This window comes from Caretta caretta, chromosome 6, assembly GCF_965140235.1.
Source record: "Caretta caretta isolate rCarCar2 chromosome 6, rCarCar1.hap1, whole genome shotgun sequence".
Lineage (NCBI taxonomy): Eukaryota > Metazoa > Chordata > Testudines > Cheloniidae > Caretta > Caretta caretta.
The window spans coordinates 73299927-73317351 of record NC_134211.1 but is presented as its reverse complement, the minus strand read 5'-3'; the positions used below and the strand labels follow the sequence as shown (position 1 = coordinate 73317351).

The window sequence follows — 17425 nt, the reverse complement described above, 5'->3', positions numbered from 1 at the left end:
CCAGCAAATGTACATACAAAACAAAGTAACTCAAATACATAGTATATTCAGTTCAAATACTTCTAGCTGGCAGAGCCAGTTCTTTCCTCAGTAAACTCAAATGACTCAATTTCATCAAAGGGAGAAACTTTATGCACTTGAGAAGTGGATAGAAGAGAAGGATAGAAAAACACTAAGCTCATTTTTAAAAATAGAACTCTTTCTTTGAAACCAAAAGTTGTTACAACATATAGTGAGATTTTGTCTAGGGATTAAAACTTATTCATTAATGTATAGCACATCATATAATTTAATTATTTTAATGTCATTTTCTACAGAGCAATATAGTTAATTTAGTATCATCAATATTGACCTTATACACATACAAGATTTAAGCCACGTCCTCCTCTGCTTACTGCCAAGTACAAAACAGCTTAAATAGGCTAAAAAGCTACATCACATACAACAGTTGTGGCAGATCAATTTTCATGTTGGATCAAGTTTACAGTATTGGTGTTTTGAACTTTCAAGACCCACACAGATGATACCACACAAAAACAGTTGTGCAAACTCAGGCGCAGGAGGAAGCAACAACTACCTCCTTTTTCCAGCACCACTTTTCCCTGCTTTACTGCTCCCACTGCCAGACTTGCTGGAAGATTTTGAAGAGAAAAGTCTTGTCATGAACTCAGAGACATCGGGCAGTTCGTGGTTGGAATTTAGCATATTCATTGACTGCTCCATTTCCTGCACACAAAAATCAGACAATCTAAGTGTAAACTATTGACTATTTAAGGCTGTTTCTGTAACATCAGTTGAACTGGCACATTAAGTAGCTTTGCAATTTCCTCGATCATGTTGCTATGCACTAGTTCTCTAGTGAGCACATCACTATAAAGATAATGTATTTGTGCAACCACAGCCAAACCCCAAACTACACAAAGAAACTTAAAACAAACAAACAAACAAAAACAAATAAAAGCACTCAGTATAGCCCAGGCAACCATGTCTCAAGTAGTCTTACAGGGCAGATACTTGTTATATAAAAACTATCAATTTTTCAAAGCTAACTGTAGCTAAGATACACTGATCCTCTGCACAATACTATTTTGACTTGTCTTAAGATTTAAGATCTTTAGATTTTAAGATCAATGTCCTCTTCTGGACTTTACATATTTTTAAGTTTTGCAGATTTGGCCCAAAGGTTTGAAAACCTAGTATTTATTGCACATCTAGCAGAAATTTTTAGAATTTCTTACATAGTTATCAATTACTGAATAGCTAGTTTACAGCTCTGATCCACTGCCTTAATATCTTCCTTTTCCATGTGCAGAAAAGGATCTTAAATGTGAGGACATCTATCCATCCATGCTTAACCTAGCTTTAGACAATTTAGTATAAATATTCTTTCATTTTGAAAGATAAACAAGTTATCTTCTTTTACAAAAGGAAATAAAGTATTTTATTAATAAAAGTTCAATTACTTTTCCAAAATGCTGTAACTTTTTAGTTATATTTTTATTATACCAGCCCTTAACATGAGGGACAGAAAGGCAATACAAACATTCAGAATTGTCTTATAATTTCAAGTATTTTTCAAGTAAGAACAAGCCAAAAGTTAGCTGAGTAGCCTGTTGATATTATTCCTATATTTAAATACTTCTACAAGAGCACAACTATTACCTTAGCTTTATATATTAGATATCAATATGCTGATCACCCAAAGAAAAAAAACAAGCTGTTGAAGAGTGTAGTAAAAGCTCCTTTTTCATAAGTGAATGAGTTTTAGGTTTATAGTGCAGGGTTTTATACGTAGCCACTAAGGCAATGTCATTTTCCATTTTATTCTAGCTCTTAGATTTTAACACTTTCCCATTCCTCCAAGATAGAATCTTGATAATCACTGAGACTTTCAACTTTGAATTTTTTATTACAAAGCCAAATTACCCAATTAATAAAAACTAAAAGATTAGGGCAGCTTGTCAGCCCTCAGCAGTGGATGAGTGCATGCACTTCATAAAGAACAACAGTTTTTTTTTTTTTTTTGCTGTTTTGGCTTTTTTCTAAAACAGTCTCTACAATTTAACCTACTTCAACAGCATTTCATAGGTAGTTGGACTACTTTCAAGTTTTAGCTTCTATCAAAGTTAAACCAGAGGCATTACACACCTTCTTCTGATTTTTGCTTTTAATAGATATCACTTTAAAGAGGTCTGGACACCTGCAAAGTACTACTGAAGACAGTGGTTTCTGAGAAAGAGGAGTTGGAACCAACTGAATCCCAAAAGAAGCAGCCACCCAAAGACAGACAATGAACATTTCTAGATAGTAGAAAAGATTTCGTAAACACCTTGAATCTCCATTTTGTCCTAGCTTTCCGCTATTTGGCATTTTGCATGGTAAAAGGACAATAAATTAGGATCATTTAAAAATAAGTGGCTACATTAAGGTTCCATATCAAAACACCTCTGACACCAGGAATAGACACCAGTAAACCATACATTTTTTGTGGTGGCACAGGAGGGGAAGAGAACACGAAGTCTTATGCCCCACAACACACCCAGAGAAGTCTATAAATAGTATACAAAAGCAAGCCCTGTTGGGTCTTCAATGCTTGATTTTAACAGTGAAGAATAAAAATTAGAAGATTTACAAGAGAACTAGGTGGAGAGAGATTTGGGCATTAATTGATTTTTGCAGAAGGTCTGGAAAATATCAGACCATAATACAATTCATAGCTGTGCATAATTAAATTAAACTCTGTGTTCTGACCCAAGTGCAGGCTTATAGAACTGATACTAGAACCGAATAACGGTATTTGCAACTCAGGCCTTGTCTAAACTACTGGGGTAAGTCGACCTCTGTTACGCTACTCCAGCTACATGAATAACGTAGCTGGGGTCAACGTAGCTTAGGTCGACTTACTACGGTGTCTATACCACGCTACGTCAATGGGAGATGCTCTCCCGTCAACTTACCTTATTCAACCGGGGAGTGCTCTGCGATTGATTTTGCAGGTCTTCACTAGACCTGCTAAATTGATCGCAGCCGCATTGATCTCCCATAAGTGTAGACATGGCCTCAGTTTTCACTGAATGAATACAGCTGTCTATTAGTGCGTCCCATAAGGCAACTTTCAGTTTGTACTGTGTTTGTTTTTTGTAATTTAAAATCTCATCACCATTGTTTGCTGCAAATTTGAAATCCACTCATGTTTTTGATATCCACTCGTACTGAGCATACTTACTCGTCTCATGTCAGGATCACTGGTGTTGACAACTTTAGGCAGCAATACAAATATCAGTAATGGAAGAACCATCATCATAACCTAAACAGAAGAGAGAAATTCAAAGAACATTTCCTTAGTTTGAGTCATTGTTCGAAGTATTTTAAGAAAGACTTCAGTAAGCAGGAAGACATCTGACATTGAACACCTGAGAGGGAAAATTCAATCTTAGCTGGAAATCCATATTCCAAAACTACTGAAGATTTGGCTCAGTAACCTAGTCGTTCTATAAGATGCCAAGTAGGAGACTTCAGTTTAAATTCTGAATTTGGTGATTCATTGGCAGAGAATGGAATGTTTCAAATGGAATATTGTTAAAGCCTTCAACCCTGATTGCTACAATAAAGCAATGCACTCTAGGAGTGTGGAGGGCAACAAAACCATCATGAATTTTAAAGGCAACTGATCACGGGGAAGTTCCAGTGGGATGGGTGTGTGGAGAAGAGGAGGCTACAAAAAAAACCCCTGTCATTTATTGAAAGGGAAAAAACAAATGAAATTATAGTTTTTTCCCCAAAATTCTATCAGATTAATCTTTCAGATACACTTGAAAAGGAAGCCCAAGAGATGGATGTATGTCAACTCGGATCCTACTTACACCGTTTTTGGGATGTGTGCACATTTGGTATGAAGTTTTTAACTTCATACCAAATGTTGCATAATTGCATAATTAACGGACTGTAGTTGAGAGACTGTAAAAAGGTAAGACAAACAAGTAGGAGAGAAACATGTCAATTTTTAGAACACATCACCTCCTAGAAAAGGTGTCATTAGGATCTGTGACCTGTTCCATGGTAGATCAACCCAACAAAATGGAGTTTCAGGGAGTCTCAGCTCATTCCCATCAGCAGTTCTGTAGCAAATAGAAGACTTCATTTTCCTGAAAAGTTATTTCAGTGTTTTAGGATAGTCACAGAATCAGATGTACTGATACGTACACTGCCACATTATGGGTCACTAGAGAGATACATAACTAAGGATTCTCAGCAGGACTGCAAAGAATTTAAATAAAATTTAGAGAGCAAGGTTAGAGTGCATGCCAACTATATCAAAGTGGTTGAGCTCTCAGATTCTTTAGAGACTGATTTTAAGAGAGAAGTGGATTTCTGAAACACTGGAAGCACATCTTTTGCCCGGTTCTGTTTGTCATAATTCAGTAAGAACTCTGCCTATGAAAAGATCTGCAGGCCTAAAAGTAATCAAGACAGTACTACTTAGCTCAATTTTAAATCTAGTCAACATCCCTTGAAGAGGAAAAGCAGGAACATGTGTGTGATGGGGTGTGTCTTTTATTTCTCTGAATACCCTCCTATTCTGCTAAAGCATGGGAACTCTCTGGGACATTAAAAATATCTAGAAGGATTTTGGTTGGGATTTGTCCATTTTCCTGATACACTATCCATGATTAACCCAGGATATAACAAAATACCCTAAAGATTGATTTATTTATACATACATACACACACACACTATACATATATAGTGTCTTGTTTTGAAACTTGTACTGAAAGTCTTAAACAAAAACATTAACATACAATAACTGTGCATGCTCAGACTTATTAGGACCAGTCTACAGTAGAAGTTTAACTATCATTGGACAGAGGTGCCCTTAATTGAGCCAGACACAGTTAAACTTCTACTGTAGACTGGTCCTAATTCATCTGAGCATAAACAGTTAGTTTGTTAATATTTTTGTTCATGACCTTCAGAACAAGGCACTATTTAGTCACCAAATTAGTTCTACAAAATTTTATATTGCAGTTACATGTGCTTTGCAATGGATGCAGATCCACAGCTTGCGCTTTAGTGTTTCCCCATCTTAGACTGTTCCAAGTCTTAACTCTTTTAAAGCTCTATTAACATAGAACCTAAGCATAGTGCACATACACAGCTTTGTTTATATTTGGGACTGACATTAAAAGGAGTAGTGTGCATTTTGGTTCTTCTGATTTGAAGACTATTTTAATTTGATAGCCTTGTTTTTTAAACAATCACATTTACAACTATAACATTGTCCAAGACAAAGTAAAGCTTAGTACCTAGAGAGCCATAGCATTCCTTTAACATATTTTAATACAAAAATGAATGCTTCAGGATGTTTAGGATGCATCATATTTCCATGTATTTGCCTGTGATTTCCCCCTAGATTGTGGTTTTGTTCTCTGCATGTTAGATTTTAATATGCTCACTTATATTCTAATTTAAAAAGTGTAAAATAAAGAAATAACGCTTTCATGATTTGAACTGGGAAAACAGCAGATAGCTTGATCCAACAGGAGATTAATATTTTTACTGTGAAAACTCATAATCTGTATTGGTTATTTGCAATTACCGTCATGCTTAATGCTGCAATGCCTGCTCTTATTAATGAAAAAAGCAGCGAAAGAATCTTGCTGCTGGCTGAGAGTGTGACCCTTTAAGTCAATGTTGCAACCACCCCACTGGGTTCATCCAATTATCAGTAATAAGCATTTTTCAACTACCATAAACCTGCAATTGCTCTTCAGCTGGTGTAACCATTCATCTCTAGTAATGCCTCTTATTCTATGGACAATATATATGAAAAACAAGTTTATTTTACTGAGATTTCCAAACTGATTGTGTATTTTCTCTATTTTCACAAGTACCAAGAATTAATTTTTTTCTTTGCTTGGCGTTCTAACTGCTATGGATGGATGCTACCCTAAATCCGCTATTAAAAAGCTTTAAGGTAAAAATCTCAAATCAGCAGCAAATAGATTTGTGTGCTGCATCTATACATACCATAGGGTTCATTAGAAAGTCTGTCCATCCCCAAGACTCTCTCTTTATGAAGTAAGAAGGGGGTCCAGAAGATTTCATCTGAAGCGGGTATGGCAGCCTGACTACTTCTGACGTTTTGATGTAATTCACATATCTTGCTCTAGTGAAAAAATAAGTATTTTTAAAGCATTTTTAAAACCCTTTCCTCTAACTTGACAAGTCCTTTATAATATTCCCTCTGGTCAAAGCTTGTTACAAGACTACAAACTTAACAAGCTGCTACATGGAAGTGTGAACCATAGAAAACATTTGTCCAAATGTTACTCTTTAAGCAGTACCCATCATCCCATCCACTAATAATATCCCCTCTTAATATTTTTCCAGACTATCAATTATGGTAGAATGTATAAATTTAAAGTGGACAGGTAAGAAAACAAAACAGAAGATCAGAAACAGTAGAGCCATTTGTTGGGAAGTGGTTGATGAACAACTATTTGTGTTAATTTATTAATGCTGGTCAGAAAAGATTAGTCAGCTAACTTTACCATGAGACAATTTGATTAAAGCTTTAGAAAAAAATTCAGCTGTGACTCCAAGGTCTTCTTCAATACAGTTATGGAGATCTCAGTAACCAGCTAACTGGTAAACTTGGTTTGTTAAGTATAACTGGGAGAACACATTCTTCTGGGTACTGAGTATCATAGTCAGGTTAAATATGGATTATAATGTTAACAATTTCTGAAGTGTCTGCTTAACCCCCCATGCCGGAAAACAAGTACATTACATTCACCAAAGCTCATTTTCAAGTCTGGCATTCGACAGGAACAAATACTGGAACAATCTAATTCAGTGATACTCAGACCTCAAAAGTTCAAGAGCCAAATTAGCAATCAACATTACCCAAAAGAGACACAGTAGGGTGAATTCATTGTTTAAATATAAATGTATAGTACTATAGTAAATGAAACAGTATGATGGGGAAATATTTATATTTATATCATATAATGCAAAGAGCTACAGGAGGCACGTTAAAAGAGCCACTTGCACCCAAGCCTCTCTCTGAGTACCAAAGATTCTAATTACGTCTGACAAACAATCAGTCCCACCTCAACCTGGGATTCCTTTTTAAAAATATTTTACTTTTAAAAATTTAAAGTATGTCATAGTTGTTAATAGGGTGAGACATCTAATGAGCTTGTAGGTTTAAGCTTTCAAATAAGACAGACAACATTATGATATACGTAATTAAATGCAAAGACTCGGTTAATGCAATATTCAATTTGAAATGTTAATTTTTCAGAACCAGAAAAATAAGTATTACAGTTCCCATAGGCACCTTTATTCCGCCTCTTGTGCTCATCACTTATAACAGGATTTGCCATTGTATGATCACTTAACGTGTCAAGTTAAAGTTGCTACATACGTATAGAAATTAAAGAAAAAGTACAATTTAACCATTTTTATTTCATCTTACTAGTTCAAATAAATCCCTCTTATTGGACAGGACAGCTATTCCTGTGTACTATGTGCTGAATAGTGTACAATAATGTAGAGTTGTGTTATGTCTACACTACGCTGATTTCAGCGACATGGCTGTGCCGGTACAGCCGTGCTGCCAAAAGGTGAGCAGTGTAGCTGCTGTTTGTTGGCAGGCGCAAGCTCTCCTGCCAACAAAGCGCCGTTCCCACCAGCGCTTGTGGTGGACAAAACTTTTGTCTTTTGGGAGGCTGTTTATTCCAACACCTCTGAATGATAAAAGTTTTGTCTTTCACTTGCCAGCGTAGACAAAGCCTTAGTGTGCACTAAGACGCCCTACTGTAACGAACACAAACAAAGGACGCAGCTAAAGTTGCTGCGGATGAGGAAAGCATAGACAAACAGTACAGGGATCTGTGCCATGGTCTAATAAGAGCACTTCAGAATTTAGGAACACGTATGGTCCTTCATTTTCCATACTAACACAGCAACCTGCTCCACTCCTGGAATAAGGATGTGCGTTCTTCAAATAACTACTTTAGACTAACTGAAGGAGAATGAACAAAACAGCACAGAGAGATTCCAGGGACAGAGAGATGGAGACCGTCTTCCTGACTCAGACAGAAAGTAACCAAGCAAGACAGAAAGGGGATACATACTAAAAATGGAAAGAAAAGAATCTCAGGAGACCACTGGAAGCCTCTCAAAAAAGAAAGGAGGTAGAGATTTTAGGGGCAGATTTTATTTCACATTGCCTGCTATCAACCCAATAAATTATTGAAGTGGTGAAAGGAAACAAAACTCTTCCAAATCTTTTCCATTCACTCATATTAAAGTTGCGAGAATAGGGAGAAAAAAAATCAAAAGAAAAGGAGTACTTGTGGCACCTTAGAGACTAACCAATTTATTTGAGCATAAGCTTTCGTGAGCTACAGCTCACTTCATCGGATGCATACTGTGGAAACTGCAGAAGACATTATATACATAGAGACCATGAAACAATACCTCCTCCCACCCCACTCTCCTGCTGGTAATAGCTTATCTAAAGTGACCACTCTCCTTACAATGTGTATGATAATCAAGTTGGGCCATTTCCAGCACAAATCCAGGTTTTCTCACCCTCCGCAGAGGGGCATTGCTGGCACATGATAGCATATATCACATTGGTGGATGTGCAGGTGAACGAGCCTCTGATAGTGTGGCTGATGTTATTAGGCCCTGTGATGGTGTCCCCTGAATAGATATGTGGGCACAGTTGGCAACGGGCTGAGGTTGATGGTGGGATGGAAATTGTTGAAATCATGGTGGAATTCCTCAAGGGCTTCTTTTCCATGGGTCCAGATGATGAAGATATCATCAATATAGCGCAAGTAGAGCAGGGGCGTTAGGGGACGAGAGCTGAGGAAGCGTTGTTCTAATTCAGCCGTAAAAATGTTACCATCCTACCATCAACCTTAGCCTGGTCCAGTCCACACAAGAGATCCACTTCCTGGACACTACAGTGCTAATAAACAATGGTCACATAAACATCACCCTATACCGGAAACCTACTGACCGCTATTCCTACCTACATGCCTCCAGCTTTCACCTTGACCACACCACACGATCCATCGTCTACAGCCAAGCTCTGCGATACAACCGCATTTGCTCCAACCCCTCAGACAGAGACAAACACCTACAAGGTCTCTATCAAGCATTCTTACAACTACAATACCCACCTGCGGAAGTGAAGAAACAGATTGATAGAGCCAGAAGAGTTCCCAGAAGTTACCTACTACAGGACAGGCCTAACAAAGAAAACAACAGAACGCCACTAGCCGTCACCTTCAGCCCCCAACTAAAACCCCTCCAACGCATTATTAAGGATCTACAACCTATCCTAAAGGATGACCCAACACTCTCACAAATCTTGGGAGACAGGCCAGTCCTTGCCTACAGACAGCCCCCGAACCTGAAGCAAATACTCACCAACAACCACATACCACACAACAGAACCACTAACCCAGGAACCTATCCTTGCAACAAAGCCCGTTACCAACTGTGCCCACATATCTATTCAGGGGACACCATCATAGGGCCTAATAACATCAGCCACACTATCAGAGGCTCATTCACCTGCACATCCACCAATATGATCTATGCCATCATGTGCCAGCAATGCCCCTCTGCCATGTACATTGGTCAAACTGGACAATCTCTACGTAAAAGAATAAATGGACACAAATCAGATGTCAAGAATTATAACATTCATAAACCAGTCAGAGAACTCTTCAATCTCTCTGGTCATGCAATTACAGACATGAAGGTCGCTATCTTAAAACAAAAAAACTTCAAATCCAGACTCCAGCGAGAAACTGCTGAATTGGAATTCATTTGCAAATTGGATACTATTAATTTAGGCTTAAATAGAGACTGGGAGTGGCTAAGTCATTCTGCAAGGTAGCCTATTTCCCCTTGTATTTTCCTACCCCCCCCCCCCCCAGACGTTCTGGTTAAACTTGGATTTATGCTGGAAATGGCCCACCTTGATTATCATACACATTGTAAGGAGAGTGGTCAGTTTGGATGAGCTATTACCAGCAGGAGAGTGAGTCTGTGTGTGGGGGGGCGGGGGGGCGGGGTGAGAGAACCTGGATTTGTGCTGGAAATGGCCCAACTTGATTATCATACACATTGTAAGGAGAGTGATCACTTTAGATAAGCTATTACCAGCAGGAGAGTGGGGTGGGAGGAGGTATTGTTCCATGGTCTCTGTGTATATAATGTCTTCTGCAGTTTCCACAGTATGCATCCGATGAAGTGAGCTGTAGCTCACGAAAGCTTATGCTCAAATAAATTGGTTAGTCTCTAAGGTGCCACAAGTACTCCTTTTCTTTTTTTGAAAAAAAGACATAAACAATTGAAACTTAAGGTCTAAAATGAAAGTACCAACCCTGTCCGAACTACAGTGAGTTCAAGCAACACTAATACTGCACTACCAGGCAGATTCAATTTGTTTCAATGGATCAATGCAGAAATAATCTGAAGGGCTCACCTCATTTTGCCTTTTGAAGTTATGTCCACTCGAACTGGTTCAAACCTATAAGCTGGGGATATAACTTCTACTACGTAAGATCCAGAAGGTATATCATGAACCACAAAACTTCCATCTGTCCTGAGGAAATAAAATAAAGATTCATCACGCTTCAACATACAAGAGACTATTAGAACTGACAGTTTTTTAAGATGATTTATTCATAGAATCATAGAATCTCAGAGTTGGAAGGGACCTCAGGAGGTCATCTAATCCAACCCCCTGCTCAAAGCAGGACCAATCGCCAATTTTTGCCCCAGATCCCTAAACGGCCCCCTCAGGGATTGAACTCACAAACCCAGGTTTAGCAGGCCAATGCTCAAACCACTGAGCATGTGATGTCACCTGATCATTGTCATTCAGGGACATTAAAGAGTAGCCTATAAATTTCAATAGATACTATCAGAGTTTACAAAAAAAAAAAAAGCTATGATGGAATCACTGATGACATCACAATCAGGTTCCCAGAAATAAATTGGTGGAAGCTTTGCAACTGTGACTGAAGTACTTGTACTACACTGTTTTTGATTTCTATGTTACAACATCTGTGGAAGGCAGCTCCCTTTGGCTGCACAAGCTGCCTAACCTCGTGGGCCACTGGGAAGGCTGGGCAAGTGAGAAATGTGGTCTGGCTCTGCCCATAATTCTGTGGGTTTTTCCTGCCATAAGTAAGGGAAGGGGGTTAAGAACGCCAGCCACCCACCCACCGATCATAACGAACCCTACACCATCAACCCAGGGGGCAAGTAGGAGCGAGGGGCACAGCCGCGGGCCAGGCCGCCAAAGCATCAACAGGCCCAGCGGGGCGTGACAGCAGGGCGGCTCGGCAGGGCGCGCTCAGCCCCCGGAGGCCGGCCAAGTGTAAGGCGTGCGGAGGCGTAAGGCGGCCCGTGACGGGGAAGGGCGTTTGCGGCAGGAGCCGGGCGAGCGTCAGCCCAGCCCCCGCTCCCCAGATCGCCCCCTCGCCGCGAAGGGCTGCGACGCAGCTCTGTGTGCGGGGGGCTCCCGTCAGTCAGCCGCTGCCAGTCTAGGGAGTAGCAGCAGAGACCCCGGGAGGGGCGATCCGCCCGGCGGGGACTAACAGCCCTGCTGACCCCGGCAAGCGGCGACTGCCCGCCCACCCCCGGCCCGGCCTCTCCCCGAGCCCCTCCGCCGCTCACTTGAGGAAGCCGACGTGCTCCTCCCCGTCCACCAGCACCCGGGCCGCCGCGATCCAGTCCTGCGGCTTCACCCCGGGCACCACCGCCCGGCCCTCGATTTTAAACCGCTCCCCGGGGCCCGGCCCGCCCGGGGACTCCCCCGCCCCGGCCGCCTCTGAGCCCCACGAGCCGCCGGGCAGCACCGACGCCACCAGCAACAGCAGCACCGAATGGAGCGGACCCGGCCAGGCCGCCATCACAGCCGCCGCTCCCGGTAGTAACGAAGGCGGAGCTAGAGCAAGGTGGAGCGCACGGGCAGCCTCCCTCAGCGCATGCACCAAACAGGGCGAGGGAGTTCAACGCATGCGCAATAGAGTGCGGAGGGGGGAAGAGGGCGGCCGCTCAGAGCATGCGCAGAAAAAAGGCTAGCCGATTAACCGGCTGACAGAGACTGAAACTTACAGCGCATGCGCCAGAGGAACGCCGCTGAGAACGAAGCCATCGTGCGAGTCACGTGGCGGAGGAGAGGCTCTGGAGGGGTGAAACGATTGGCCGTGAGGGTTACCGAGGCGGAAGTGTTGACGTTCCTTTGCTGGCATGAGGTGGGTATGGGGTTGGTGCGGCTCCTGTACCGGACATGGATAGTCGCAGAGCGTGGTTGTGACCCCAGATATGTCGTCATCAGGCCCTTTTAAAGCTCGGCCAGGCATGCTGAGGGTGGTTCAAACAGGGTACGTCGCGCACAGCGCCACCTAGTGGCTGAACCTCGCAATACTATTCAATTTTTCACATCCCACGTGTACCTCCCCCGCCCTCAGGTCTGCGCCCCAACCCTTGACAGTGTTTACAGGAGCCGGCTGCTGCTGAAGTTCAGTGCGCTCGGTCAGCTAACGGCCTCTGCGTCATACTGTTTTTCTAATGACACAGCCGTAGTGCATAACGCTTGGTCCTCTGACTGTCCGTTGGTGGTGGCAGCGCCTGGCTGTGGTCAGGCTGGAGTCCTGGGGTCTTCTCGTTCAGCATCGGCCTTCTGTAGAGTCATTTCAAAAAGTTAAAAAGTTTTTTTCTCCTGCAGATAATAGCCCATCTTAAGTAATTAGCCTCTTACAGTTTGCATGGCAACTTCCACCTTCTCTGTGTGTATATATAGATCTGTCTTCTTGCTATGTTCCAGTCTATGCATCCCATGAAGTGAGCTGTAGCCCACGACAGCTTATGCTCTAATAAATTGGTTAGTCTCTAAGGTGCCACAAGTACTCCTTTTCTTTTTGCGGATAGAGACTGACACGGCTGCTCCTCTGAAACCTGTCATTTATTGGTGGTTCTTTCTGATGGAACATGCTGCGGATGTCGATGGTTTCTGTTGAACTCTCCGTCATGTCTGATCTGGGCACTGAATTCCTTTTCTTTCTGACAGTTGGAGTGGTCCACCCTTTTTCTCCATTCAGTTTGACATGAACATAGTGACCAGTTTCTAGACCTGGCAGTTGTCTGAGTGATGTCTCTTGTAAGAGTGTTCACAACTTAGTCAGTTTAACATTTTCTTTGGCTAATGGAATTTGCCAGAATCTGCTGGAGGCGTCCAGTTTGGAGTATACTATAGCTTCTTTCACTTTGGGGAGGAAGTCTTTGGATGTTGGGAGGATATATTTTTCTCTCACAACTGCTCCATTATGTCTTTTAAGATCCACACAGATTCATATTTTTCCATTTTTCTTTATAAGTGGTACCATTGGGGCACATTATGTTGTTGGCTCAGAGATTTTCTTGATTATGTGAGTCCACTCCATTCACCTTAACTAAGGTTCCACTTTATGAAGCAATGGGCTAGGGATCCTGCAAAGTGTATGTACACTGTATGGTTTAGCATTGTCTCTTAAGGTTATTTGTACTGGATCTCCTTTCAAAAGTTCAATATCACCAAATGGTCAATCAAGTTCTTTTACCTTTCTCACTCGGCCTATCATGGCTGTCATGCTGCATCAGAGAAAGATGTTCGTCTGTGGTCCTTTCATCACATCTACTCTGAATGCATAGCTTTTGTCTTTGTACATTGTTTCTGTGGTGAACTGGCCAGTGCAGGTCAGAATATCTCCAGGGCTAGTCAGAGCTGTGTCAGGTGACTTCAGCTCTGGGAGGGGTTGAGGATGATTGTAAGTCCCTTCTGAGATGACTGTGACATCAGCTCCTGACTCAGTTTCAAAGTCAACAGTCTTGCCATGAATATTCAGTCTCTCTCCCCAGGCAAGCTCTCTGTCATCACAAATAATAGATCCCAGAAAGAATGGCTCCTGATTGTCTGTAATATGAACCAACTACCTGACTACTTTGGTGAGGTAAACAGCTGCAAAATGTCCATGTTTTGAACATTTATTACACCATGTACCTCTGGCTAGACGTGCATTACCTCTTGGGATATAACTTTTTTCTTCAAACCTGAAGAAGAGCTCTGTGTAAGCTAAAAAGCTTGTCTCTGTCATCAATGGAAGTTGTTCCAATAAAAGATATTACCTCACCCACCTTGTTTCTCTAATATCTTGTAACCAACTCAGCTACAACAACACTGCATACAAGTATTATGTTGTTCAAAGAGGATTAACCCATTAGTGACAAAATCTGACATTACATGAAAACACCATGTTTCATTAAAGCATCATTTTGAAATCTGATGACACAAGGTGGTCCATGCAACTGATTTTGGGACTCCCAGAATTGTCCTACAGGCAGTGTTTGTGAGATGTGGGGTCTATAAACTTAGCACCCTTAGACAAAAGTGGGAAGAATTAGTAATCCCAGTGACTCATAACTTTGTTCCATCAGATAAACTCTTAAAAGATAGCACTCCAGAACTTCAGTGCTGACCAAACCTGGGAAATAAGGGCAGATCCATTTTAGCCAGTTATAACTGTCAAACAAGCACGTGGGTTGGGGGACTACAGGTCAAGATAAAGAAGGGCCTTATAAAGTACTACTGAGAACTTTAATTTGTATCCTTTGGTGTATTTGGACGCAGTGTAGTTTGATGAGAACAGGCGCAAATTTACATCCATCCTTCGCTCCAAAGGAGAAAGCGTGCAGCTGCATTTTTCATTAGTCATAGCCCCTGAATCAGTTAAAGAGAAATCCACTTAGGAGTGCATTACACTGGCCTGGGATGTAACAAAGACATTAATGACCATGCTGGAGTTTCCATATGAGAAAAATTATCAACTTTTCCTGATTAAACTGGAAATGGTTATAACTCCTCTTGATTACTGTTTCATGGGCCTTTATGCTAAGAGCAGTCAAGAGTGACCTCCAAATTCTACCCTGGTCTTATCAATGAGGGATGCGTTCTCTGGATAACAGACACACAAACTGCCAACAAGCTGGTCAAAAGGCTTCTCCAACTCACCAGTATATCCTCAGTTTTGTCTGATTGAGTCCTTTCAACCAGCTGTTGCTCATTCAATAAACTGTCAGCTAGACTGTCTGATAATCATCTGACAGTCTATAATCAGGATGCATAGAATAATGTAATATTAGCATTCTGATAATACTGCAACCCGAATCTCCATATTTTTGACTCTAGCAATCTAATACACAGATTGAACAGCAGAGGGGACTAATGAAATATACAAATGTAAGAATGGCCATACTGAGTCAGACCAATGGTCCATCTAGCCCAGTATCCTGTCTTCTGACAGTGGCCGGTACCAGATGCTTCAGAGGGAATGAACAGAACAGGGTTCTTTATCGATTGATCCACCCCATCACCCAGTCCCAGCTTCTGGCAGTTACAGGTTTAGGGACACCTGGAAAATGGAGTTGCATCTCTGACCATCTTGGTTAATAGTTATTACTGAACCTATCTTCCATGAACATATCTAATTCCTTTTTAAACCCAGTTATAACTTTGGCCTTCACAACATCCCCTGGCAACGAGTTCCACAGATTGACTGTGTGTTGTGTAAAGAAGTAGTTCCTTATGATTGTTTTAAACCTGCCTATTAATTTTGTTGGGTGAACCCTGGTTCTTGTATTATGTGAAGGGGTAAATAACACTTCCTTATTCATTTTCTCTACACCACTCATGATTGTATAGACCTATCATATCTCCCCTCAGTTGTCTCTTTTCCAAGATTATTAGTCCCAGACTTTTTAAACTCTCCTCATAGGGAAGCTGTTCCATACCCCTAATCACTCGGACATCCCAGAATGCAACATCAAAATAGTCTTTATAGTTCATGAAATCGATATTCTTTATAATAGAATGATATATTCTGCAATACTGTTGATGAACCAAGAAGTCCCAAGAGTCCTTCTCAGGGGGAAAAATAATATACAAAAACCCTTAGTTAAAATTTATTTCTGTGCTGAATGTTCTTTGCAACCTGGTTAGTAGCAACATTTGCCACATAAATCTGGACTTAATTTTAATTTGTCGCTGGCAGTTCACCTTTAATAAAGCAGTTATTTTTTTAATTCACTTCCAGACTTTTACAGGCAATAACTCCAAATACCTCTCTATGAAAGGGTAAGCAGCCAAGCACCTAACCCTCCTTGAGTTGACTCCCAAATAGTTTGTTTATACTGAGAAACAGCATCTAAGCTGTTTGACACAGAAATCCAAGTAACCACTTTTGGGTCATGAATATTCATCAGAAATGAAGACCCAGGACTGATAAACCAGATCAGACATACTTTTGCATAGAAATTCATATACAGTCACCCTAGAAATATGAAGAAAAACTAAAACATTAACCATTGGCTCTTAACTGAAAGTAAAAGTGGCAGTTCATTAAATGCTCAAATCCTACCACAGGAAAAGGGTAGGTACTGTGATTTTTTTTGACAATTAAAATACAGTTCTGAGTCCATGTGATCTCATACTTTCTCATGTTTCTTGTGATAATAAAACACTTCCCCGAAAACAAAGATATGTAACAAAAACTTGTCGTATCCCATCTCCCCAGGCCTCTTGACTGGAAACAAGAAAGATTCCAGGTTAGACAGATATTGTTGGTTCTCCACAATTTGTTTCCATCGTGAGATAACAATATTTTGCCCATGGAGAAAGATACCATCAGATGATGATTCTTCTCTGAAAATCTACTTCCTCATTTGTTATATGCTGAAGAAGCTAGAGACTGTAGAGGGAAATTTGGCCAAAGAGTTCATTCTTGCAGGTATTCTTTTAGCAGGTTTTCTTTTAAAAGTATTCTTGCCAGCAAGTTAAAAAAGTATGGATTCGATGAATGGACTGTAAGGTGGATAGAAAGCTGGCTAGATTGTCGGGCTCAACGGGTAGCGATCAATGTCTTAATGTCTAGTTGGCAGCTGCTATGAAGTGGAGTGCCCCAGGGGTCTGTCCTGGTGCTGGTTTTGTTCAACATCTTCATTAAATGATCTGGATGATGAGATGGATTGCACCCTCAGCAAGTTTGCAGATGACACTAAACTGGAGGGGAGAGGTAGATATGCTGGAGGGTAGGGATAGGGTCCAGAGTGACCTAGACAAATTGGAGGATTGGGCTAAAAGAAATCTGATGAGGTTCAACAAGGACAAGTGCGGAGTCCTGCACTTAGGACAGAAGAATTCCATGCACCGCTACAGACTGGGGACTGACTGGCTAAGTGGCAGTTCTGCAGAAAAGGACCTGGGGATTACAGTGGATGAGAATCTGGATATGAGTCAACAGTGTGCCCTTGTTGCCAAGAAGGCTAACAGCATATTGGGCTGCATTAGTA

At 41.2% G+C, this 17425-nt stretch overlaps 1 protein-coding gene across 1 annotated transcript; it reads right to left on the bottom strand.

Moving 5' to 3' along the window:
* Positions 1-283: 283 nt before the first annotated feature.
* EMC7 (ER membrane protein complex subunit 7) lies at positions 284-12025 on the bottom strand. The gene is made up of 5 exons (XM_048854655.2): positions 11717-12025; positions 10518-10637; positions 6029-6167; positions 3227-3307; positions 284-726 (listed from the first exon to the last, which is right to left on the bottom strand). Exons 1-5 carry the CDS (start codon positions 11950-11952, stop codon positions 574-576), a joined length of 729 nt encoding a protein of 242 aa, XP_048710612.1. The 5' UTR covers positions 11953-12025; the 3' UTR covers positions 284-573.
* Positions 12026-17425: the final 5400 nt, after the last annotated feature.

Bases quoted from the DNA above. Each gene is read 5' to 3' on its own strand.
- EMC7 (XM_048854655.2), bottom strand. From the start codon at position 11,952: ATGGCGGCCTGGCCGGGTCCGCTCCATTCGGTGCTGCTGTTGCTGGTG. The intron at 6,168-10,517 runs GTGAGCCCTTCA...TTTTTTCACTAG, and splicing joins ACTTCAAAAGGCAAAATGAG to AGCAAGATATGTGAATTACA. The intron at 3,308-6,028 runs GTATGTATAGAT...TCTTCTGTTTAG, and splicing joins ACTTTCTAATGAACCCTATG to GTTATGATGATGGTTCTTCC.